The sequence below is a fragment of the Caloenas nicobarica genome, chromosome 27 (genome assembly GCF_036013445.1).
Source record: "Caloenas nicobarica isolate bCalNic1 chromosome 27, bCalNic1.hap1, whole genome shotgun sequence".
Lineage (NCBI taxonomy): Eukaryota > Metazoa > Chordata > Aves > Columbiformes > Columbidae > Caloenas > Caloenas nicobarica.
In genome coordinates this window covers 1,563,009-1,588,454 of record NC_088271.1, presented here as the reverse complement: position 1 = coordinate 1,588,454, position 25,446 = coordinate 1,563,009, and the positions used below count along the sequence as shown (strand labels likewise).

The 25,446-nt window shown below is 58.0% G+C and overlaps 2 protein-coding genes across 3 annotated transcripts; both read left to right on the top strand.

Moving 5' to 3' along the window:
* Window positions 1–1,041: 1,041 nt before the first annotated feature.
* MIER2 (MIER family member 2) lies at window positions 1,042–14,187 on the top strand. 2 transcript variants are annotated; one of them, XM_065652275.1, is made up of 13 exons: window positions 1,042–1,057; window positions 3,480–3,567; window positions 4,059–4,210; window positions 4,929–5,054; window positions 5,696–5,819; window positions 6,664–6,773; window positions 7,441–7,510; window positions 8,310–8,461; window positions 9,003–9,084; window positions 9,185–9,279; window positions 10,068–10,171; window positions 10,910–11,046; window positions 11,809–14,187. In XM_065652275.1, exons 1-13 carry the CDS (start codon window positions 1,049–1,051, stop codon window positions 12,282–12,284), a joined length of 1,725 nt encoding a protein of 574 aa, XP_065508347.1. In that variant the 5' UTR covers window positions 1,042–1,048; the 3' UTR covers window positions 12,285–14,187. The 2 variants fall into 2 exon arrangements, with proteins under 2 accessions (XP_065508347.1, XP_065508346.1); XM_065652274.1 differs by having other exon boundaries at window positions 10,068–10,195.
* A 2,279-nt stretch (window positions 14,188–16,466) lies between these two features.
* On the top strand, window positions 16,467–20,306 carry PLPP2 (phospholipid phosphatase 2). The gene is made up of 6 exons (XM_065652288.1): window positions 16,467–16,621; window positions 18,225–18,376; window positions 18,691–18,968; window positions 19,169–19,226; window positions 19,357–19,533; window positions 19,637–20,306. Exons 1-6 carry the CDS (start codon window positions 16,570–16,572, stop codon window positions 19,772–19,774), a joined length of 855 nt encoding a protein of 284 aa, XP_065508360.1. The 5' UTR covers window positions 16,467–16,569; the 3' UTR covers window positions 19,775–20,306.
* The last annotated feature ends 5,140 nt before the right edge of the window (window positions 20,307–25,446 follow it).

Below are 25,446 nucleotides of genomic sequence, written 5' to 3'. Positions count from 1 at the left end.
CTGGGAGCAAGGCAGAGAGCAGCAGTTTTGCGGGAAGTTCTCTGAGAGCTAGAGACCAGGTTGCTTTTTCAATAGATTAAACAGCACCTGTAATCTGTTAGTCTTTTGAGAAGAGCCAGACAGATCCGTGCAAGGGAATAAAGGCCTGTTGAAGTACTCTGGTTCTCAGCTCAAGGGCCACCACCACTGCAGAAGCACTTGACAGCCCTTCGCTTCCCAAGCTCGAGCGAAACCCAAGCAGAGGAAATTGCCGGGGTGCGGAGGCAGCTGAGGAAGACTCCGCCGCGCAGCCCTGGGGCTGGACCCGCTCACGGCCAGGGAGGCACCGGCTTGGGCTGAGCGGTCGTCTCCTGGGTCAACCGAACGGTGAGATCTGGTGGCGAACGCAGCAGCGCGTCCCGGCAGCGTGTTACCGCTCAGCCTGAGGGAAGTGCTGGCTGTGGCGGGGGGACCCCGAGGGACCGAAGGGTCCCCGGGCAAGGGGTTTGGCACAGCAAGCCTTGGAGACACGTGCAATTGAAGGAGAACGGAGCAAGCGCACATCCCCGGTGAGCCCGGGTACATCGCCGGTATTCCCCGGGCGCAGCCATGGCAAGAACCGCAGATAGCGTTTCCGTGGCGTTGCTGGCAGGGCAGGGACCGCTCGGGGCGCGATGCCCGCCGCGGTGCGGCTGCGTCCCCAGCCCGCTGCTCCGCCAGGGGCACCGGAGCTTCATTTCTTGCAGATTCGGGTTTTGGGACTCATTAACTTCGCTGTTTACGAACGTGCCGTTTGCGGTTGTGTTATTTCACGGGGACACCGGCACGCACGCGCAGGCGTCATAAAACCCCCTTTCTCCACCGAAAATTACAAAAAAAAAAACCCTTTTCCGCACCAGCGTGCGCCCCTCCCGCGGGGGCGGCTCCGCCCCGGCCCCGCCCCCTGACCCGGCCCCGCCCCGCCCTCCTCGCCGCGCCCCCGGCGCTGCCCCGCCCCCGCGGCGCCGCAGCCAATGAGCAGCCGCCGCCGCATCCGGGGCTCCCGTCTCCCCGCCGCTCGCGCTCGGCCATGGCGGAGGTGAGTGAGGCGCCGCCGGGGTCGCGCCGGGCTCGGGCCTGCACCGGCCGGGCGGGGACACCGGGGGTTCCCCGGGCCGGGGCCGCCTGGGGCCGGGCTGCTGTGGCCGCGGGGTGGATGGGCCGGCGCGAGCCGGAGCGAGGCCCACCGGGGCGGGGGCCGAGGGGCGCCGGGGCCGAGGGAGCGCGGCCGGGCCCCCGGGAGGCGGCCTGGGCAGGGGGCCGGGCAGGGGAAGGGGCGGCGGGGCGGGACGCGGCGGGAGAGCCGGGGCGGGCGGCGGGGCTGCCCGGGGCGGAGCGCCCGTAGCCGGTCCTGCGGGAGGGCGGCCCCGGCGGGCGGCCGGGAGAGGCGCTGGCGGGGGCTTTGGGCCGCGGGACCCGCCAGAGCGGCCGGGGCTCGGCCGGGGGCAGCGGGCGCTGGGGCCGCGGGGCTCCCAGGGCGGAAAGGCCGGTGACTGAGAGCCCTGGGGCTGGAGCACAGCGCTGGGGTTACCGGGGTCTGGGGTGCGGAGCTGCTGGAAAGGGGGAGAAGGCGGCAGTTGGGAAGCGGGGCTGGTGGAGTGTGGGGCAGCGGGAGCGGTTCGGTTGGCAGAGCTGCTGGGCCCGGGGAGCGAGTGGGCGAGGGGACCGTGCTCCGGTGCTGGGTTGGGATGTCCCTGCTGCCTCTGCTGTGGCAGCACCATGTTGGTGCTTCGCACTGAAACGTTTCTGCCATCGCTCCATCACACTTGCGATTGGCCATGCCGTTCTGTGTTGGGTCCTGTTGTTGCGGCACATCCGCACTTCATTTCCGCCACGAGGTCCTTGAGGTGACCACAACGTTGGAGAAGGACACTGGGAAGATACCGAGGTGGCTGGCTGCTCTGGCAGGATCTCAGAACACTGCTAGCTGAGACAACTTCTGTTCGATGGCAGGGCTTCGCTTTTGGGGTATTTCAGCATTATGCATGAGGAAGGTGCTGGCTGGGCTGCCTTGCTGTCCCATCCAGAGTGGTTTGGTCTTCGCTGTCACCTTTGGTGGAGCACCAAGGGTGCTGCATTCATCTGTGCGGAAGCGTTACTTCGGCACGTTGTTGGGCTGATGTGATGAACCGAATCACTGCCCTGGCACACACAAAGGGATTTAATCTCTTTTCCCCCCTGCCCCGTGATTAAATGGCCTATGGATGTAGGAGCGGTTTTCCAGCATTATGTTGCACTGTCAAAATAAATGGAGTTCACCCTTGTGACCTTTCATGGTGACCAAAACCGTCACCCGCAATAGAAGCATCTACACGCTGGCCAAGAACCTTTCGCGATCTGGAGGTCCCTGGTAGCGCCTCGGTGTTGCCGCCGTCTTTCTGACCGTGTAATGCTGTTGCGTTTTCTGCCTCCTGTGTGACATTTGGATTTGAAGTGTCAGATGACGGCTGCCTCACCTTCAAACAAAATAACTCCACGTCAGGTGGCATTGGCAATCAGCGTAATCAGAAATATTCTCTTTCTCATCATTTACATATTTAAGCCAGACCTGCCTTTCTCCCCTCTTCCTTTGACTCTTGTTTCCATGGTCTCCTGGATTTGTAAATAATCTGAGGGATCATTTGGTTTCACACATTTAAATTTGAGTGTGGAATGGGCCATTTGCTTTGTCCATCACTTGTTTCTTCTTTTCTCAGCACAAACAGCAGTACTAGTTATTTTTTGGTGATTCCAGCTTCAGGAAAATAAACTCATGATTAGTTACTGAATTGTCATCCTGTTCTACTGACTATTACTCTTCATTGCAGCACCTGATCATTAATATAAGATCTCATTGTTCCCGAAGTATTATTGACATCTTTTCAAGACAGCCCATCCCCTGCTAACAGCTTCAGTCTTTGTTTTCAAAATCCTTTGCGTGCAGCTCCTTATTGATCCCCGTGTGAAAGAGGCGCAGTCGATATATAGATCATTGTCTCAGGAAAGAGTGTTCTGGAGGTTGCTCAAGACCAGAGGGAGTAAGTGTGGACCTCACCCTCATTCCTTCCATGAAATTGGGGCTGTGTGCGTGGAAGGATTTGTCCAAGAGGGTTTTGTGCTTGGTCGCATTCCAGCAAGGTCCAACCAAGGGGCCGTGACACTTTCCTAAGTTACAAGGCCATTTCCCAGTGTGACCATCCTCAAGATGGTGGCTGTCCAAATCCTTTCTGTCCCCTTCTTCTTTCATTACCGCATAAACTCCTCCCTTTTGTCGTAGTGCACACAATGGCTGGGCTCTGCAGGGTCTCCGGTGGGGTTATCTCGCTGCTGATGACCAGATGCTCAGGGATAGTGAATCTCTGCACACGGCGTGCGCTCAGTTGGACTAGACAATTAATTGCGTTTGCTGGTGGGGTTAAGTGGCCGGGGTGTTTTGCACTTTAAGAAGCGATGTCTCACTGTGTTTTTCTCTGTTGTTGAAGGCCTCGGTCGGCAGGCAGAGCCCAAGAGTGGTGTCGTACCCAGCGCGCAGCCTGTGTCCCGGGGAGCCCGGCCTCCAGAGCGCAGCAGGTAGCATCTGTGTGGTGGGTCCCTTCTCCTTCCAGCACCGTCCCGACCTCTCGGCTGATCCCCAGGCCAGCTGACACAGGAAAGTTGTAAAGATGCCAAAGCCCCTGCAAGTGTCAATTTTCCCGTTCTTGCAGTAAGGGGTAATTTATCCTAAAAATGCCCCAGACAAAGGAAAAGCTGCAATGTGCATTCACATGTTATGACACTAGTGAGTCCAGTCAGGAGAGACACATAAATACCCGGAAAATGTTCAGATTCAGCTTTCAGTCAGTTGTGGGACTCAAATGTGCAGAGAACCAGGCTTTGCAATTCAGCACTCACAGAATGACTTCAGTCATGTTCCCCAGCCCCTCTCACTCCTTTCTACCTAATCCCTTCCTCTGGCTTCTCCTGGCTGCGCACACACAAGAAAGGGTCGTCCCAAGCTTTGTTGCATCTGAAGATCTGGTCCAGGGTGGTGCTGGTGTGCCAACTTCTTCTAATCCCTGCAGTTGTGTCCATGGGCTCAGCTGATCACCGACTGAACCTGGCAGAGATCCTCTCGCAGAACTACGGCGTGCGGGAGGAGAGGGAAGAAGAGGATGATGCTCAGGAGAAGCAGAAATCTTTAGAAGAGCTGGAGAAGAGTTTCAGTGCCTCTCAGGTAAAGGCAGCAAGGGAGGGGAAGGGAAGTTACGTGCTGGCTTTTCCTGTTTGCTTTTACAGCACTGGTACCAAAGGTGTTTATGTGAAACTCTGACTTGCTCAGCCAGCACCGCGCTGTGTTTGGGTCCCTCCATCACCAAGCCTTAGGGTTGCGTTTGGATAGGAAGGGCTGGTTTTGGCAGCAGGTGGCAGCCGTGCATTTTGGGCGCCCAGGAGGTGCTCTTCACTTTCCTCGCCGAAGGGTGTGTGCCCGTGTCACAGCAGAGGAGCCACGAAGAGGAGATGGATGGTGTGGATGGCCCCACGGGGACTGCGGTGGGACACCAAACGTGTTCTTGGTGACAGGGACTGTCTCTTCAGTTCAGGCACAAGATTAATGTAGGGATTCGCTCCTTCTGTTCCTTAGTAGAAATACAGTTCTGCTGTCTGGCATCTCTTCACCACCATGAAATCCAGGGTAAAAAAATAGGTATATTTTAAAAATGCCCTGGACTGTGTTGCTTTGGGGTGAAAGTTCCTGCCTTCTCTGTACCTTTGAGAAGAAGTGGTTATGGTGGGTCCCCTCCAGCATTGTACAGCGTCACCTGAGGCCGTTCAGAGCCCCAGAAGGGCAGAGCTGCCTTTGCTGCCTCTGCGTGTCTCTGTGCTCACTGCAGCTGCTGTTGTACTCGGTGCCTGTTCCATTCCTGATGCAGCTTTGTCCTCCTCTCGCTCAGAGTAGTGAAATGCCGTTTGAGGAGCTGCTCGCACTTTATGGCTATGAGGCATCTGATCCCATCTCGGAGCAGGACAGTGAGAGCAATGACATCACTCCCAACCTCCCAGATATGACTCTGGATAAGGTAAGAGCTGCTCTCTGCCTGGCTGTGTGCGCTCTGGGTTACTCTGCTGTCCCAGAGCGATTTTCAGTGGGGTTTGACCGATGCCGGGGAAGGGGCTGCCTAGTTCTGTTGTCCCAGTGAGGAACGCCAGTGCAGGAATGGAATCGAAAGGGTTTAGAGGAAACTGGAGAAAGGATAACTGTTTTGAAAAGAACACTGTAAAAGCTCTTTATGGAGCTTGGGTTACAAGTCTTTGCCAGTAGATGTGGATCTGTGAGGAGTCGGGGGGTTGTATCTTGCCAGCTGAAGCTGTGGCTCCTCCTGTTCTAGCTAAAGTCTGTAGAAAGATTTGGTTTTGTCTTTTTCCTTCCATGATCTTTGAAATATTTGCTCTGGCTGGAGTTCTACGGAAAGGGCCACTTGCTTGTCCTCTCTCTGGCTTCCACAGGAAGCCACTCTTGGCACTTGTAGAAACGCTTCTGGGGGTGCCAGCCTGGGGGTGGCAGGGGGTACGAGAGGGAATCTGGAGAAGCCGTGGGAGGGCGATTTGATCTGTGGATGTGGCCACCTTTGGCCAGAAATGCTTTACTCTAGGCCTCACACCCCCGCACATATTTTTTTTAATTTAAAAATATTTTTCACTTTCTTGTTGTTGTTAAAAGGAACAAATAGCGAAGGATTTGCTTTCAGGGGAAGAAGAGGAGGAGACGCAGTCTTCAGCTGATGATCTCACTCCATCCGTCACGTCCCACGATGCATCAGACCTATTCCCAAACCAGCCTGGCTGTATGTGTGACTAATTTCTAATTAGTTTTTACTTAGATGTGATGCGCAGAATAGGGCAAGAATGTTTTTCTTTATTTTGTCACTAAGTTTCCTGACATCAGTTTTTCCACTTTCCTTCTGGGGGCTGCAAATAAACCCGAGTGCCAGTGGCATTACCAAGCACTGGCTGGGACATGACAGAGCAGTGGGATGAGGAGAGAATAACTCGAGATCATCCAGACCAACCATAACCCACCCCTGGCACTGCCCCATGTCCTGAGAACCTCGTCTCCGTCTGTCCAACCCCTCCAGGGACGGTGACTCCAGCACTGCCCTGGGCAGCCTGTTCCAATGCCCCACAGCCCTTTGGGGAAGAAATTTTTCCCCAGATCCAACCTCAACCTCCCTTGGCGCAACTTGAGGCCATTTCCTCTTGCCCTAAAAAAACAGAAAGTGAGAATTGTTTTGCTGCCTGCTGTAATCGCAGTCTGAAAGATCAGTACCTGGTCTGACATCTGTAGAAGTGAATAAATTCAGTAGTACTAGTGGTATGATACGTTGTGGCGGTTCCTAAGTATTGGAATACGCAGGAAGCCAAAGTGCATGAGAGAGGCTTTGTGTAAAGTGATCTTGTTCATTCTGCTGGCCTGGAGTCTGAGCTCCTCAAGCTGGTTGGCACCACCTGTGTGGCAAGTGTGCAAATTATTTTGTTTAAACAGAGAAAATTAAAATATGGGCGAGTTATCACTGAGGAGCATGGCAAAAGTAACTCTAGGACAGAAAATGAAGGGAAGAAGGGGAAATGTAGAGCTATTGGAAAATAGAAACCATTTCATAACTGCAGATCTTTTCCTTTCCCACAAAGCAAACAACTTTCTGGCTGATGAAGACAAAGAGCAGTGTTTGTCTCCATGTGCTTCCTCCATGGCTGAGGATTCGGAGGAGGATTCCATCCCATCCAACGAGTGTAAGAAGGTAAATGATATGAGCATGTCGAGAAGTACAACATGCCTGGGTCTGAGGAAAGTGTGACACCAAAGTGCTGTGATATTTCCACAAGAAATTTTCTTTATTTTCTTTTCTTTTGCTCAGTGCCTTATGTTTTGTGAGGATGGTGGCAAATGTGAGTTACAAGAGGGGTCTTTTAATATGATCCTGAAATCTGTATCTGAAATTATTTTCTGCTACAGATACAGAAAATGCTGTTGTGCCTTGGTAAATTAAAACCGCAGCCTGTAGCCCCATAAAGGTGAAATGCTGCGCAGTGTTCCCAGCGGGATTTACTGAGGGGGGAACCACCTCAGGAAAGAGAGGAGCGGACTTACACGTTCATCTTGGTTGTGAAGGCTGCAGGAGAGCTGCTGCATTTCTTTACCTCCAGCCTTAGCTGCTTGCCGTATATCTTTAACATTAAAACTATGTAAATACCTAAGGTCCCTGAAGTATCACCTGGTTGATAGTAAATCTTTTTAGTTACACTATAAAATAGTCAGGCTTCCCTAGAAGCAATAGTGACAGGGGGGCTGCCGCCCTATAAATCGGCCTTGTGGTGTCGTAGTCCCTAAATCATGACATGCACCTCGGTGCCTACGTGGAGCGTTTTCCATTTCAACATACCCGCTTCTCTGTGGTGATGTTTCAGGAGATCATGGTTGGACCTCAGTACCAAGCCACGGTTCCCATCCTCCACTTCAACAGGCACAGTGAAAAAGGTAAGGCAGCCTCTTTGCACATCTTCTTTTGTGCCGTCTGCCCTGATTTTAGTGGTTCTGCGGGGCAGAAGTGTTGGTTCCTTTGCCTGTAGAAACAAGATAAGTACAGAGGGTGCTAATGTTTTTATCTAAATAGAAAAAAGTCAATATTTCCGATTATTTTATCTTTTTTTAATTGCAGAGTCTGTCTTCCTTTCCTCTGTGCTGTTATTTTACTTAAACATCTCTCTGCATTGTTGTGTGCCATGTTCTCGTGGCCTGAGAGCTGGAAGGGCCAGAATCACTTAGTGATGCCGTGTGCTCCTGTGTTGTGTGTGGTTGGAGTGTTAAAACCGTCACGACAAGGGGCAGCTTGTGGCTGCTTAGAGAGGGTCCTGAGCCTAGGCCAGGGTTGTAGCTCCAAGCTGCCTTTGCCTCCCACTCTGTTTGTTTCTTGCATGCTGAAAAAGGTACCTTAGAACTTGGGGTTTTTAGTTGCCAGGATTAATGAATCAAAGCAACAATCTTTGAGAGTGTGGTAACAAACCCCTTGTCAACCAGCTCTTCTGAAGAAGTGGAAGCAAGCCGAACCTGTGCTTAGGGCTCTAAAAGACGTATAAAGAGTATTAAGTTTGTCTGCCTCCAAGATCAGGAGGGAAAAAGCAGCACCTGCACAGAGCCGGTTGGCATCTCTAGTGCCAGGCGGGAGCACCAAGCAGAGATTTCCTCCCTCCCCTCCCTCTCATGCGCGTACACACAGACCATTTCTCAAATGCGGCAGAATCCTCCAATTAGCTTATCTCAGTGCTTTTTCTGTTAGCCTATGAGAATGAAGATCAGCTGCTTTGGGACCCAAACGTACTCCCGGAGAGAGAGGTGGAAGAGTTCCTGTACCGTGCAGTGAAGCGGCGGTGGGACGAGCTGGCCAGCAGCAGCCTGCCCAAAGGAGAGGTGGTGAAGGACAACGAGCAGGTATGTGTGGAGCTTCCTGCACCGTGCTGGTGCAGAAACACCTGAAAAGATCCACTTTATGAACAGTCAGTAAAGCCGTAGAGATCTGAGCATCTGCCTGGTGCAACGTTTCCTACGGAGATCCGGACTGAGAGACATGCTGCCAAGAGAATCGTTGGGTCTGTCCTCTGTAACAATGTCTAATTCTTCTTTGAAGCCAGCAGAAGATCCAACCTTTGGCTAAGAAACTTCAGAGCAGTTGTTTGCTCTGAGCTAGCTGGGTTAGAGTGGCAGTAAGTCTGCAAGAGCACAGGGGCAGCCTGTAATGCACAGAGCTGCTGGGAGAACCGCAGCTCTTTGGTCCCGGGGTTTGTCATACGGTGCCTTGAAAAGTGGAATAATCTGTGCTGATGGCCAGGCTGGGGCAAAGGGGCTCCTGGGAAAAATAAGTTTTACGAGCCAAACTTGAGTCACGAGCGGGTGGGTTTGTGGTGTGTTGCTCGAGTACATGTTCTGAGTGATTTTTTTTTTTTTTTTTTTTTCCCCCCCCTCTGTTTCCCAGGCTTTGTATGAGCTAGTTAAATGCAACTTCAATGCAGAAGAGGCACTGCGGAGGTTACGGTTCAACGTGAAGGTTATCAGAGGTGAGAACCCCCCATATTTGGGTTCTGCCCTATACATCGGGGCACGTGTAACTCTCTCTAGGTTCTGCACATCTCCAATTCCTCTTTCTTTCTGCTACAGATGAGCTTTGTGCTTGGAGTGAGGAAGAATGTAGAAATTTTGAGCATGGCTTCAGGGTCCATGGGAAAAACTTCCATCTTATCCAAGCGAACAAGGTGAGGACGCGTAGCCCTGCATCCCGCTAAGCCCAAGGGAAAAGGGCGCGTGCATTTGCACCAGAGGTACGTTTTGAGCCTCAGCTCATGCAGGAGGTCCAGGACTGCCGAGTTCCGATCCCAGGCTTTGTGTTGACTCACACTAGCAGGTGATGGGCTGTTCACTGCCCTGCTCTGCCTTATTTTCCAGGTGGGAGAAGTCACAAACACCACTGACCTGCATGAGTGATGTCAGTTAATTACTGATTAGCCCTTTCTGGAGTCTCAAAAGTTATTTCCAAACTCTCAGCCCTTGCGGTACTTCCGTGAATGAGTGAGTTGAGCATGTGGATGTTTTGTGAAGTCCCCTGGGGTCCTCTAGAACGAAAGACGCTGTTGTAGGGAAAGCTGGGCCCTGAGACATACACTGCTGTGCTGGGAGTTGGCAGAACCAGAGTGTCCAGTTCTTCTTCTGATTAATTGTGGGCATGTTGATGCTGGCCAGTGCAAATGGACGCAGGTTTGCTCTCTCGATGTTAAGTGTGCTCCTGGAAGTGCAGGCGGGTCCTCCACGAATGTGCTGTGTGTGAACCCACACCGGGGTCTGCAAGGACACTTGTGCACTGTGGGGATCTTTCTCTGGCTGATTACCACCTTGGAAATCTCAGTACGTGCTTCCGCTCCGCAGCGTAGGTGTGTCCATAGCAATATCAATTACTGTAATGCACTTGATTTTCTGTGCTGATTAAATGGGAGAATAGTCGTTGCTCCATGATGCACGGCGTTCTGACCCTGATGTTTCTCCTCAGGTCCGCACCCGGTCGGTGGGAGAGTGTGTGGAGTATTACTACATGTGGAAAAAATCAGAGCGCTATGACTACTTCACTCAGCAGACTCGTCTAGGAAGGAAGAAGTACGTCCTCCACCCTGGAGCCACGTGCGTGGAATATTCTCACACTAAAATTAGTAATATTAACTTCCCAGTGAAGATCCCTGCTGCAAAGCACCTCTGCCTAAAGGGCTGTGCTTTTTTGGGGTGGGAGCATGGAGGGAACATAAACACTGTCAGTGTGGGGAGGGAAGATAAAGCAATTATTTGCTTTCTGGTGTCAGAAAATACCGTTTTGTTTCAGACAAATGCATCCACAAAAATTAAGGCTGGGGCAGGGATTTAGGGCTGATCTCAGGAAATAACTCAATTCAATGGGGTTTTGGGAAGGGAGCTTTTTAAGTTCAAAAAGACGCTATTTCTGGTGGTTTGGAACCTGAATTAATTTTTTTCCCTGCTGCCACACTTGGAGGCAAATTCTTCACTTTGAAATGTACACTAATTACAGAAAATACTTCTCAAAAAGAGGCTGAAACTGAAATGTTTTGAAAGATCAAAATGAAATATTTAAGCTGAATCAATTAAAAACATTAGCTGAAGTCTTAGACATAGTCATGGCAGTCACACATGGGTTGGCTGGGCCCTGGGAACAAGGTCTGACCGTTGGCTTTGCAGGGGGCTGCGGCTCAGGGCCGGCGCAGAGCTCTGGTTTGCAGCCCCATTGCTTTATTTGTGGATGGATTTTAAGCTCGGTCACCATTTTCCCTGCCTGCAGCTCTGTGCTGAACAGGAGGTGGCAGTGCTTTCTGTCTTCACCTGCAGGGATTACACCGACAACGACTTGGATGGGGGTGAAGTAGAAAACGCCAGTCGTTCTCGGAGCTCCCCACCAATTCCCTCTGCAACGAGATGCCTGGATTCTCATTTTGGTCAAGATCAGCTAGCAATAGAGAGCACAGGTAACTCCCTTTCCTTCTGTCTGCCCAGGGGATGACTCGTCTCTCTCTTCACCTTTCTCCTGGGGCCGCTATACAGCTGTTGCTCCTCTCCCCGTGCCTTGCCCCTGTGCTCGCTTTGTCCTGCGTCAAATACCAGCCCTGGGTGGGTTCTGGTGTGAGCAAAGGAGACTCGTCTGTCTCTATATTGACCAGTAGTGACTTACAAAGAGTTGTTCCTGCTTCAGGCTTGGAGGGGTGGCCTAAGTCATTCCCAAAGCAAAAGGATTTGCACTGGCTCCAGGGGGTTCCGGTGCGCTAACAAACACACCAGACACAGGTGACCGCTCCGGGGGCTGATCGAAGCCACCAGCATTCGGGCTGTACCTGCAAACGGCTGTCAGAGGGTTCCCGGGGAGCCCAAAGTGGGTTAATTCCCTCACCATCCTACTGCAGACACTGTAGGCACCTCCCAGGGGTGTTGGCATGAGGGAACAGGACTTAGGATTTGGCTTATCTTGGAGTGTCTCTGTGAGATTTCCTTTAATTTCCATAGAAACACTGATGGCCTCCCATCTGCTGTCTGCATCTTGCCTGCCTTCAGTACACACTGGCAGGGATCTTGGTTGCTATAATAAAGAAACGTTTGTGCCATCAAACAAATACTGTTATGATTAGGTGGGATTGAACTGGATTCTGGTTTTTTGTATGTTGTGGACTCACTCGAGCTTTCTTTCACTTGCTGTCCCCACCCCTTCTGTCCGTGTCCCCCGTGGCGATGCGCAGAGCCCCTCAGTGTGGAGAGCACGGCCTGCAGCCTGGGCAGCATCAGTGAGTCGGGGCAGGGCTACGAGTGCAGCACTCCTTCCGAGACCAATTGTTCCTTCGACCCAGCAGAGGAGACATCCTCAGGCACCATCTCAGCTCCCTGTACACAACGCGCTGCCAGCCCCGCGGAAACAGGGCTCTGTGCTTTGCCGGCAGCAGAACCAGGACTAGCAGAGAAACAGGAGACGTTACAGAGCTCTGGCGAGACGATAACCATGGACTTCACGCTCCCTGCAGACACTAATGAGGGTTTGCCTTTAATTGCTGGCCCTATGGATTTGGACAGAGAGCCAGAGGCAGTGGTGGCCCCTGCGCAAGTGTCCTTATCGGTCACAGATTTTGGCCTCATTGGCATCGGGGATGTAAATAGTTTTCTGACTGCGCATCAGGCCTGTCCAGCACCTGTGGCTCGGTCAGAGCCTCTGTCACAGTGAGAGTGTCCAGTCACAAACTTGTCACAGACCCAGCAAGGACTTTGACCCGACTGAGTGAAATCCTGGAACTTGCAGCGTTCCATGAGGACAGTTTGGAGCTGTTGGTCAGAATCCGTCTTTCCGTTCTTTTGATCCAAGGCTACAGTGAAACCAAACACCTTTCTGCTCCGGTGTGTTCTGACACGATCACAGAAAGCCGGTGGCTGGCGGTAGTGAGGGGGCAGGTCTGTCCCCTGCTGGCCGTGTGTCACCCCAGGTAATTCCAGGCTGTTGGGAGAGTCCCTGCCCTTGGGACACAGGCAATGTCCCTTGGCCCCAGCGGGACAGTCTGAGTGCAGAGATGCTTTGAGAACAGGGATGTATCGCCGGCGTGCTGGGGGCTGGGATGGAGGGTGCAGTCTGGAGGTCTGAGAGCTCAGGAGATGCGCAGGGAGCAGAGTTGTTCCCGTTCCCCTCCCGGCACCCATCCTGTCCCATGCTCCTGAGCTGTGACCAGCACGCATGCTGCTGCTGCAAACCTCCCGCAGCCGCCGTGTCCCCCCGCGCGCTCTGCCACCCGCTGCGGGCGGGACGTGGCCCGTCCAGCCTTTGACAGAAGTGTCAGGTCCTGGGAAGGGACACTTAAGGCCTTTTCACCTTCCTCTGGGCTGTGGAGAACGTGTACGGGGAGTTCAGGGAGTTTCTAGATGCACAAAGCGGCGCTGGCCCCAGAGCTGTGCGGTGCTGCCGCTGCGGTTACTGCGGTGAATGACTTGATCCCTGCTGACCACGGCAGTGCAAGAGGGTAAAATGCAGATGGCAACAGCTGTAACTTGCAGGTTGCTCAACCAATTTGTCAGCTGTGGGAGAAGGTTGCTCAGTCCCAAGGCACCACATTGAGGACACCAGCGCTCGCACAGGGTCCCAGGCAGGACAGCACGGCGGTCCCTGGGCGTCCCTGCCCCTTGCTGCATCACCAAAAAAAAAAAGCTCTCTGTTTTCTGAGAGGAAAGTAATGTCTTTACTGCCACCAGCAGTGTTTTGAGGAGGTGACATGGGTGGCCCCGCGTGGCAGCGAGGTGGCAGCCACTGTGCAGAGCCATAGTGGCACGTTTGGGTGCGCTGGAGTGCAGAGCTGCTTCATCTCCTGAGTGTGTTCCAGGTCTGGGCCAAAATCCATGTGTCTAGTTCCCCTGTCCGTGCAGGGAACGTGTCTGCAGGGCGAGGCTCTCACACTGATGTTCCTTCCTCCAGCCGTTTCCTGCACTTGGCAGGGGTTTGGGCTGAGTTTTTTTGTTTGGTTTAGTGGAGGCCTTTGGGCTGTGATCCTACGGTTGATTCTGCTCCCGGGGGACGTGGAAGACAACTAAAACCATTAGTCCAGATCGTCCCTTCACCTGGCCCCGTGAAGTCATGCTCAGCTCCCAGTGCAGCATCCGGCAGCTTCGCGGGGCGGCTGGATCAGACCTCGTCCTTGGTCATCCAGGCCCGTTTTGGGTGCGTTAGCAGGAGTTTGCTTCGGCGTCAGAGCCGCCTATTGTCCAGCCAGCGTGGGAACCGGGGCTCCCTCTGGCTGCACCCACTTGTTGGAAACAGAAAGCAAATCCACAGTGGAACTGCCCAGTGAGATCCCCCTTTTCTGGGGGAGAGGAGGCGAGGAGGGGGTGAGCGCACGGGCAGCCCTCCCAGGGAGCGCCAGGCCTCGGCATCTCCTCTCCACCAGCCAAGGACATTTCTTAGTTTTCCTGAAACCATTTTTTCTTTGGTTTATTTCAAGCCCTAATGAGAGGAGAGCTGAGGCTGGGGGAGGCAAAAATGTCTCTTATTTATGTTTTTCAGTGTTGTTTACAGATTCGCATGGGGTCTTTCAAAATGAGTGCGGCGCTTTTTCCACATAATGTTAAAGGAGAGGGTGGAAAGGGCTGGGACAGGGAGGGGGAGTCACTTAGGGAGGAGGTTTGGTTTTGGTTTTTTGTTGGGGTTTTCTTTTTCCTTACAAAGCACATTCACTTTGAGCTGCTCCCAATGCTGGACTCTTTACCCCCTTCCCTCCCAAGCCCTACACTGTGAAGTGATACTGCCTTGAAGACCCCTCGCCGTTATTTATTTAATTAAAAATGTAATTTGAAAGCGAGCTGGAAGTCTGTCTTGTTTTCGGAGACGGGGATGCCGCAGTCCTGTGCATCACGACAACAGAAGCGAGAGAGGGATCCTGGCCTGTTCTGTCTGATCCTCTCCCGCCCTGGGCGGTTCCATCGCCCCATGGGCAGCAGCAGGATGCCTGGGAGCTGCTGATCCGGAGGGGGGTTTTGCTGCTCTTATGGGTGCTCCGAGTCCCCTGAAACCCCGGCAGCCTTCAGAGAGCCCCCAGCAATGGGAGACGGGGGGTCCGTCCACGTCCCACTGGCTTCAGCCAGAAATAACATCCTGGAGGCGAGAGAAATGTTCTGCTGTGGCTGCCTCCTGTGTTCCCGCGAGAAGGTCCGTTCTGCACCACAAAGCCCCTCTGTTTTGTCAGAACCCCCTTCAATTCTGTTCCCCGGCTCTTGCCCTCTGTCCCAGAGCCCTGGGGGGGGCCGTGGCTCCGCTCCCCCGGGCAGGGACCGGGCAGGACCCGGCGGGCGCTGCCGCCCCGCGGTGCCCACGCGTGGGCGCGGCCGCTGCAGCCGCGGCGCTCGGACGGCAGAGGGGGCCGCAACCCCGCGTCCTGCGGGGCTCCAGGAAATCCCCCGCGGAGCTGGAGCAAATCCAACGAGCGGGGCCCGAATGTGCCGCCGCACACCCCCGGGCGCCCCCCCCGCAGCCAGGGCAGTGTTGCCGGCCCCGCAAGGCCCTTTGCCGAGTGGGGGGGCTGAGAGCAGACGCTGCTCTTCACCCCTGCGGCACCCCCGAGCGCTGGGCCAGGCTGAGACCAGCCAGCCCGAGGGTGGCCAGCACTGCCAAAAGCTGCTGGGCGCTGCAGTGGGAAGGGGAGATCTATCACCCGTGGGATAAAACCTGTCTTAAATGCCGCATCCCCTCCTTGACACAACCTGGGCATCCCCCCGGCACCAAACGATGTCCCCTCCTGCAGCATGACCCCAGCTCTCCTGCCGCGGGGCTTTTACCCTCCCACCACCAAGATCTGGGGCTCGCAGGCAGCGTGTGTGGGGCGAACCCCCCCCCGGTAGCTGTGCCAAGGCCCCTTGGCACCACCGGGCAGCGGGGAGGCTGCAGCAGGACAGACCGGGAGGGACCAGAGCAGAGGAAAGCCAGCAAGCGGGTCTGCTCCTCTCCTGAAATCCCAGGGCAGCCCGAGAGCGTTTCCAGCCCTGCTGGCTTCCCATAACAGCGCTGACATTCTCCACAGGCCACTCATGCTGCACTTACATGAACCAGCCCAGTAGCTATCATTTGGGTGGTTTCTATATTATTTATGTTTCCTTCCGTTCCTGACCAACAGTGAGGCCTGGAGCGAACGGCTGGGCTGTGGTTGTCCCCGCTCCCGCCAGGGACTCGCTGCGGGGACCCACACGTGAACCTTTGTTCCTGTTCCTGCTCTGGGTGCCACCGGCTCGTCCTCAGCCCAACAGGCAGTACTGGGAGCCTGTCCTGCTCCAACCATGTCTCAGGCTCAGGAAAATGCTGCCCTGCATCTCAGCGGTTAAATCACAGCTTAAAACAAATATGCGTCCTGTCCTGTGTTTAAATCCAGCTGCTCTGCTCCTCACCAGCCTCTCCGCCGTGTCCGAAGGCTCCCAGGGAACCCTCCTTTTCCCCAAGATCTGGCATCGCCAATGAGTCAGCCCCATTATCTGCTCTGCAATAAACAGCTGCTGCACCACCCGATGCAGCCAGCGCATTTCTGTGGCCACGTTCTTCCACTCTTGGATTTTCCTTTTTTCCGTTCGTTGGTTTTTTTGTTTTGGTTTGGGTTTTTTTGTCTCAGGAAAGAAGCCCGAGGCTGGCGGGACACACGCGGCTCCCACATGCGGCCTCACTCCTTCCTTCGAGCCGGGACAGGGAGAGCGGCCAGGCGGAGCGGGGGGCCGGAGCCAAGGACGCGGGAGCGGGGCCCGGGGAAGCGGCGGGGGGCGAGGGGGCTCCGGGCCCCCGCTGTGCCCCACACCTGCCCCGGCCCCGGCCCCACAGCCCGCCCCCCGCCCCGCCCCGGCCCGCGGGCGGGAGCATCGGCTGCCGGAGCCGCCCCGCCCCGCCCCGCCCCGCCCCGGCCCGTCCGCCCGGACTTCACCTCCCGGCTGGACCCGCGTCGTTCCGGGCCATGTGAGCCGTGGGGCCGGGCCGCGGGGCCGCCACCGGCAGCGGGATGGAGCGCAGGAAGGTCTTCGTGGTGCTCGACGTGCTCTGCCTGGCGGTCGGTGAGGGCTCGGTACCGGCGCGGCCGTGGCGCCCCCGCCCCGGGGGGCTCTGGAGCGTCCCCGTGTTGCGCCGCGATGCTCCCGGTGGGGCTGTGCCGCGGGCTGGGTCCGGTACCGGGGGTCCCGGCTGCCCGCGCCAGCCCGTTACTGGTGCCGCTGGGCCGGGCCGGGGGCAGCCCCGGAGGCACCTGCCCGCGGCCCTTCTCCCGGGGCTCGGGACCTCCGCGAGGAGCTCACCGGACCCGCTAGCACCGGCGCCTGGCCCGGAGCTACCGGGCCCCGCCATGGAGCCGGTGCCCCGACGTGGGGCCGTTCCGTTGCCCGGAGCCTCGGGGGGGCTGCCCGGCGTGGCCGAGCGGGAGCGGGGGGACCCCGGGGCGAGTCCGGCGGCCTCCGCGGGGAACCGGGAGCTGGAGCCGGTCCCGGGCCGGGAGGCTGCCGGCAGGGCCCCGCCGCGCTGCTCGGCCGGGAGGGCCGTTTCCTTCTGCTGCCGCCCGGGCTGCCCGCCCGCCGGCCGGGCCCCGCGCTCCGCGGGCGGCCGGAGCGGGGCCGGGGGCTCCGCAGCCCCGGGCACTTGGGTTCGGGGAGCCCCTTCCCGGTACCCCGCCAGCTTCCCACCCCCCGGTGCAGGCAAACGCCCCTTTCTAAAACTGACGCTGACAACCACCTAATTAAGACGGACTAAAAATAAAGGCCCAGGTCGTAATTTCAGCCTGAACCTCCCGGGCCGGGAGTTGCTTTCTTGGGCTCTAAGCACCGGTGGGGAGAGGCAGGTTCCTGTTTTTGTTTGGATCACTTTTCTGTCTCGTGTGCCGGTGTCTTTTTATTTTTAGGGGAGCTTTTTTGGAGGATGAAATTATCCAAAAAGAAAAGCGGTGTCTAATTCGAGCGCCAAATGAACGTTTGAGGTGTACACAGAGGCGCCTGCCGCCTCCCCTGCGCCGGGCGGCCGCTCCCCGCAGCCGGAGCGGGCGGGAGCAGCCGGGGCTCGCTCCCGGCTCCTGGCAGCGCCTTCTGGCCGCTGCTGCCTCCGCTCGGGGGGAGCGGGAGGCGGCGGGGCCGCCCGGGGAGCGCCGAGCCCGTGTTTTGTTATCGTGAGCGCAGGAGGCGGCGGGGCCGGGCACGGAGGGACTCCCCGGGGAGGGGGCGCGGGCGGGGACAAAGGTGCGTGTTCCCGGGAGACTCTGGAGCGAAGGGAGGTGGAACTGCCGGGAAAGGCGGAACCGGGAGCGGAGCCCGGGGTTAAGGTGGACTGCGGAGGCACCGCGGCTCCGGGGCCTTGCCCGGGTAGAGCGTCCGCGGTGGGCAGCGCTGGGGCTCCGCAGGTGCCCGTTCGTGGCCGTCTCCTGTGGTATCGGGGCGCCGCACGCAGCTGCGAGCTCTGATAGGGCCCTATCAGCATCGGGGCTGGCGCCGTGCCGGGTGCGAGTCCTCCTGCCCTGGGTGCAGGTGGCTCGGGACTGTGTCCCCAGAGGGGATCCCTCCCCGGCAGTGGGGAGCAGAGACCCTGGGGATGAGGGACAGGGGGACTGTGTGGCTCTGGGTGTCTGCGTGGAGCATTCAGATGGGTGTCCCCAGTCCTCACCTTCTCTCTGCCTTGCAGCGTCTCTGCCCTTCATCATCCTGACGCTGGTGAACTCCCCATACAAGCGGGGCTTCTACTGCAACGATGACTCCATCCGCTACCCCTACAAGGCGGATACCATCACCCATGGCCTCATGGCTGGGGTCACCATCACCTGCACCGTTGCCATTGTAAGGAAGCACCATCCCCTTCCCTCCGGGGCAGGGACATCCTGGCAGTTTGCACTCAGGAGCTGGGTCCCAGCCCATCTCCAGACCCCTGGCAAGGCCACAGGACCCTCAGGTTGAGCCCAGCTCTGCTCGCGGTCAGGAGGTCCTCTGGGGTGGTGAGACCCGTGTCCCGTGGGGCTGGTTCCCTGCAGGGAGGGGAGAGGCTGCGTGGGGGCCGGAGGCTCCTCTGCCGCAGACCCGAGAGCCAGAGCATCCCCTTCCCCAGTGCTGGGGAGCACTGAGACCCTCACCCCTTGTCCCGTTGGTCCCTGCAGATCTCGTCAGGGGAGGCGTACCTGGTCTACACGGAGCGCCTCTACTCCAAGTCGGAGTTCAACAACTACCTGGCTGCTCTCTACAAGGTCGTGGGGACCTTCCTCTTCGGGGCGGCCATCAGCCAGTCCCTGACCGACCTGGCCAAATACATGATTGGCCGCCTCCGGCCAAACTTCCTGGCTGTCTGCAACCCTGACTGGTCCAAGGTGAACTGTTCCATTTACGTGCAGCTGGAGAACGTCTGCCAGGGGGAGAGCAGGAATGTCACCGAATCCAGGTGAGCCACGGGGGCACAGGACACGTCCCCTCCACCCTGCCGGCGGTGCCAGGCTCCTGCTGGCTGGTGGCAGCCCCAGCCGGGTACCGATGCTCTCCTGCCGCAGGGCAGAGCCTGCAGAGCGAGGCGGGGGCTTGCAGGGGTCCAGCTGGGTGCTGGGGCTAAATCTTGTGGCCTGACCTGTCCCTTTTTCCCCACAGACTGTCCTTCTATTCTGGGCACTCCTCCTTCGGGATGTACTGCATGATGTTCCTGGCGGTAAGTGCCGTGCTGGGGGCAGGCAGCGAGTCCCCAGCGGGTCCCGTCCCCCGGGCAGTGCCCTGAGCACCCCATCTTCAGGCCGCTGGTGCCCCCGCACTGGGTGATCGCTCCCCTCTCCCCTGCCCAGCTCTACATGCAAGCCCGGCTGGTGGGGAAGTGGGCCCGGCTGCTGCGCCCCACCATCCAGTTCTTCCTCATCGCCTTTGCCATCTACGTGGGCTACACCAGGGTGTCCGACTACAAGCACCACTGGAGCGATGTGCTGGCGGGGCTGCTCCAAGGCGCTCTCATTGCCGTCCTCATCGTGAGTGTCCCCCTGCGTGACCTGCCTCTGCCGTGTTGCTGCTGGTCGCAGCTCAGCCTGCGGGAGGGGTCCCCAAACCCTCTTTCCCGTCGGTCTTTTCCAGGTGCGCTACGTCTCCGACTTCTTCAAGCACCGTCCCCCGCGGCAGTGTGACGAGAAGGACCCGGAGCGCAAGCCCAGCCTGCCGCTCACCATGAACGACCCCGACCACAATCACTACAGCTACCGGGGCACACCGTGAGCCACGCACAGGCCACGCGTGCCGGACTGCTGACCTGCCCTCGCCGCGCTCCACACCGCTCCTGGCGCGGGGGGACGAGGACACTGGCTCTATTAACCGCTGGCTCTGTGGCTCCGGCGCCTCTTGGCGCTGTGGGTACCTGCGGAACAGCCCCGCTTCCCCAGGCTTGCTGTGCCGCTGTGCTTGCCGGTGCCCGGCAGTGCCGGCGCCCTGGCCACGGGATGGGGAGGTCCTCGGTCCCCTGTGCATCTGAGTCACGCTCCAAGGCTGCCGTCCCAGCCCTTCGCATGAGGGAGGGAGGGGAGGGTGGCACGTGGGGTGGATTTATTGGGCTGGCAAACCATGCAGAGCAAAGAGCAAACAGGTCGGGAAGTCTGAGGTTGCTTGTGCTGAGCGTGTGTTATCTCTGTCAAATTATCCAGCCTTATGAGTACAAATCCTCACAAACACGGGGGGAGGAGGACGGCTGCTGGGCTAGCAATACTTTTTTGGAAAGGATTAAAGCAATCCAGAGCTCTTCTCTGTTCCCTGATTACCTTTAAAAGCAGTCGTGGCAGGCAGCGGCTGGTGTGAGCGCAGGGTGTGCGGGCTTTTTTCCGGGGGTGCCTGATCCTGCAGTGCTGGAAGCAAGAGCTCGCACCCTGCCTTGCTTCGTGCCTGAGGCCAGGGGGATGCTCCAGCCTTTGGCTCTCCTGCAGCTTCAGCTGGTGCTTTAGGGGGTGTGGGGTGTTAGGGGGAAGGGGAGAAGCTTTCTGTGGTAAAGGAAAACAAAAGGGGATGTGGAGCCAGACACAGAACTCCGGGCTCCCTGGGAAGGTGGGGAATGGGCCACGGAGCAGTCCCATCGCTGACACGCGGCTGCCTCCAGCACCGGAGCGCTGTGGGCCTCTTTTTAAGCTACATGCATTTTCATTATGATGTGTTTTTATAAAAATGTGGTTTTAAAATTAGATCATCCTTAAAGAATGTCTGTGTCAGGCCTGTTCTCTTATTCCGTGGATGCTCCTGGCCTTGGAGTGGATGGACTCAAGTGTTCAGGGTTTCCTCTTCCAAGGGAATGGGCTTGTAGCCCGTCACTAGCAGGGAGGTTTGTTGTGTGGGGGACCTGGGGGCTGTCGGAGCTGCTGAGTCCAGGAGGGGCCAGGAGCACCCTCGGCGGGGGAAAGGCAAATCCTGAGCCTCTTGCCCGCCCGGGGTCAGCACAGCCTGGTCGGTCCTGGCCCGGAGCAGCAGATGCCCCGCGCACCCCGGGCTGGCTGCCGGGTGTTGATGTGCTCACGCAGTGTGGATTGCTCCGGTCTAGACAAGCCCTGACCAAAAATACCTTCCCCTGCGGAGGGAACTCGCCATGTGCTGCTTTTCTGTTTTCCTTTGAGAGTTTTCTTTGCACAAGGCCTTTCCTGGTCCCTCAACAGGGTCTTTCCCCCTGTCCCAGCCCTCTGGGCTGGTTGTTTAATATCTGATGGTGTAAAACAAAGCTGGTGGGAAGTGCCAGTGCAGGGTGTCTCTGCCACACAGTTTGCAAACAAAGGTCTGTAAAGCAGCAGCAGCTTCTGGAGTCGGGGGCAGCGCGGCTCAGCGCAGGTTTGGGACCTTGTCTCTGTGGTTGTGCTCGGGCTCAGCCGTGGTGCCCAGTTCCTGGCACTGCCTCGACAGCTCCTGTGCGCAGCCAGGAACGTGCCTGCTCCCTTCCCTTGAGATCTGATTTCGCCCCTTGGATGCATCTCTGGAAAAACCAGCTGGGCTACAACGCTGCAGTGTGCAGCTCCCAAGGGCAGGGCTGCCTGGTGCGCGGTGGGGAGCTCGGCTGCTCCTTTCACAGCCTGTTCAAAGCCGTGGTGCTGTGCGGGAAAGGGGCTGAGGCCTGACTGAGCTCATGACATGCCAAACCATCAGTAACTTCAGGCAGGGAGCTGCCCATGTGCCAGCTCCTCAGCCCTGTGGACACCGGGAGGCCTCTGGGGAAAGCGAAGCAGGACCATTTTCTGCTGCAAACTCTGCAATCCCTCTCACCTTCGCTGGTCCTGGTCATGGCCACTGCAGTGGGTGACTCAGGTGTTAGGGATCCAGTCCTGGTTGTGCTGGGGCAGACTCACACCAAGCAGCGTTGGCCCGCGAGGCACGGCTGGGACCTGGAGAGCCGTCCTGTTCCCCAGCGTCAGCAGCTCCACGCACCAAGTGCTCAGCCGAGACGCCTCCTTTCCAAAATAAGCTGCTCCTGGCAGCGCTCAGGCGGGCTCTGGCTTGCAGCCCCGCTCTGGAGGGGGCCCTGCGTTGCCTCCCCCAGCCTGTGCCTCCTGGCTGCCTCCTGCTTTGCCACGCAGCGTCCTCCCTCCCCTCTCCCTGGCACCTGGGGCTTATCCTGCCGACTCCACGGGCTCGGTTCGTTCGCCCTGGCCCCATCCCCAGGATCCTTCCTGCTCTTGACATCTTTCTTCAGCTGACTGGGGCAAGAGGCAGGCGAAGGGGCTGAGCTTCCCAGTGCCCGCAGCGCGCTTCCAGGAGCCGGCAGAGGCCTTGCCAGGAAGGATGTTACTCATCCCCTAAACATCCCCTTCCCTGGCCGGCAGCCACAGAGGGAGGCTGCCGCCAGATGAGCCTGCGGCCGGGGGACGTGCGGTGCCCCCGCCCGGGGACACGCCAGGAGGGGACCGATGCCGGCGGCTGGCGCAGGTCGCACCTTCCCGGGGGACGTTCGCAGCTCCGTGTGCCAGGCAGCAGCACGGGGGAGCCAGCCGTGTCCCGCTGCGGTCCCAGGGGTGGCGGTGCTGCCCAGCACGGCCCTGGCGGCTGTAGAGACCCCGGCGAGGGGCTGATGCGGGGCCGGGCTCCCGGAGCAGCCCCCGCCGCTGCCACCAGCCCGGGCGTTCCCCTGGGGAGCAGCGGGCACCGTCCCACCGCACCCCGGGCAGCGGCCGCCCCGTCCCGCCGCCGCGCCGGGGGGAGCACCGGGGGAGCACCGGGGCCGTGCCCAGCGCCGGGCCGGCGGCAGAGGGCAGCAAGAGCCCGGCGGAGCCGCCGGAGCGGGGCGGGACCGCGGGGCCGCCCCGGCAGCCCCAGCCCTTCCGCAGCCCCGGCCGGGGACCGCGGGGCTCCCTCCAGCCTCCTCCTCCTCTTCCTCCTCCTGCTCTCCTCCTCTCCTCCCATCACTGCCCCGCAGCCTCTAATCGACGATTCCTATGAAACGTGCCCGGTGCCACAAAGACTCCTTTGATCTCACTAAAGAAGGAAGGGGATAGAGAAGAAATTAAGTAGCAAAAGGAGGAAGAAACGAGGATGGGAAAGCCCTCCCATGGGAGGCTGGTAAATGATGCCTTTCTCATTAGAGCAGCCGGGTCGGAGCCTGTCCCAAGCTGGTGGCCCGTCCTGCTGGGGCAGGCGGGTCGCTGGTGCTTGGCACAGGGGCTGGGGATGCCCCTCGGCCAGCGGGTGCCACTGGGAGCCACGTAACCCCGAGCCCCACCAGAGCTGCTCTGGCACGGAGGAGCTGGCAGCCGAGCCTGGAGCAGCAGCCAGAGGGTACGAGCAGCAGTTTGTTTTCTGCCGCTTGCCAGGAGCTGCATGGAGATGCGGCTCTGCCAGGGACGCGCGGTCTGGAAGCACCAGCCCGGCCGCGGGATGTCCGGCCTTTCCCACCCGTCCTGGCCCTCGCTCAGGAAGGCCTGACCCGCACGGTGGTGGGTGAGCTGCCGCAACGGCGAGGGGTCCCCGAGCACAGCGTGGGGGCTGTCGCGGCCGGGGAGAGCGACAAGCGGGGGCTGCAAGACCCACCTGAGAGCGAGGGCACCAGGGTCCTGCCAGGAGCTGCGTGTTGGGGTCTCTGTTCCCTGCTCCTTCACCAGCCCCCCACGCCCCGCTCAGCCCCGTGGGGTGACGCTTGGAAGAGTCAGGACAGAGGGGACAGGGTTCCCAGGCTGGGGAGGGGGCTTGGGGTGAAGATGGTGTCTTAGTCCGGCTCTCAACTGCTTTTTTTGTCATTATTTTAGTATTTTTTTCCCTTTTACACTCTTGCCGGCTCGACATGACCTTGGCCAAATTATTTCCCCTCCCTTTGAGATTTATGGCCCTCTTCCAGAAATGATCTGTTCCATCTACAAAAATAGACATCGTGCTGTTATTACATTTTAAAATATAATAAGGGCTGGGAGACCGCTCTCCTGCCACTCTCCCTCCCCAGCCGCGTAGCCCATTGCTCCGGGACTCCTGAGCCCTCCGGGCACACGCAGGGCGGCCTTAGCGCAGTTATGCTCTGTTTAGTGGTTTTGTTGAGGTTATTATTATTATTGTTCTTTCCTACCAGGGCCTGGAGGTGGGTTGTCCCCCAGGACGGGCTCTCATCCCCCACCAGCACTGTGTTAGAAGCCGGCGTGAGCGGCCACACGCTCCGGTGCGACGGTGACAGGGAACAGAGGCGAAGGCAAATTCCAATCCACCTCCCAGCCCCATCTCAGCCAGAGCGGGTCTGGGATCAACAGAGTGTCCTAAAGATGCAAAAAGCCTGGAAAATAAACCAAACATGAAAATCAGATCTAACTTGAACATTTCAGTTGTTGCTTTTCCTCCCCATCACCCCATTTGTTTCCTGACTTGTGCGTGTGTGTGTTTATGTGTGCGGCTGTGTCTCTGTGTATGCATTTCGGGATAATTTGCTTTCTGTTGGATTTTTCCCTTCCTGTTTTAAACGCAGAGCCTTGTGCTGTCCCCACTCTAGGCGATCTGCAGATGTGAGCCCTTAAATGCAGTCGCCTTCGGGTGCGGGAAGGCTCAGGTAATTTAAGGGGTGCATTTAACAGCAAATTTTAACTCTGCAGGAGGGAGTTTCCCTTCTGGATGGCCAGCGCTGGTGTCTCTCTGAACAAACACCATCTGGGCAAAGGAAAAGGGGCTGGGGAAGTGTTGGGCTTTGCTTCGCTTTCTGCTCAGCGGAGTCACTTTGATCACCCCGCAAGGCCTGTCCCTGCGCTGGGCTGTGAGGACGGGCCGGTCCCACGGGCCGATGGCGTCGCTGCCTCCCGAACGGTGACGGTGACGGGACCAAGAGGACGAGCTGCGGTGGGGACGAAAGGGGCTGGGCCTGCCCATGGATTAAGGTTAAACAGGAGGAGAGGGTGACCCCTCGCAGCTGCTGCTCTTCAAATGTTTTATTTCCTGCTCTGTGTAAGCCCGGATTGACCCGCAGGCAGCAGAAAACATCGAGCAACAAACGATCTCCCTGAAAGGAGAAAAACACCAGAAAACCCTGGAGAGAAACCCAGAGGGTTGTATGGACCCCAGCGCGCTGGCTGGAAACATGGGGGCCTCTGGGGAGGAGGGTGGGCAGGACTGGGGGGGGGCGCTGGGGCTGGCGACGTGGGGGTCCCTTTCCCCAGCTCAAACATCCGCCCACGCCTGAGTTTTCCCAGGGAAAGCAGCTCTGCCGTGGAGCAGCGTCCCGCGGGGCTGCGGGCGCTGCCGGGGGGCCGGGGTGCTGGCAGCCCCACATCTGGGCCAGCTGGATGCCAGACCCCTGTGCTGGGGGGGAATGTGTGGGGGTCCCTGCCGGGGAGCGGGCCGGGGGCTCTCGGGGCCGTGGGAGAGGCTGGGCCTGGGGAGGAGGAGGAGGAGGAGGATGCTCCCGCCATCACATGACGCAGGGAATTCTCGGTGAACCGAGACCCGCAGCCCCAGGGGAG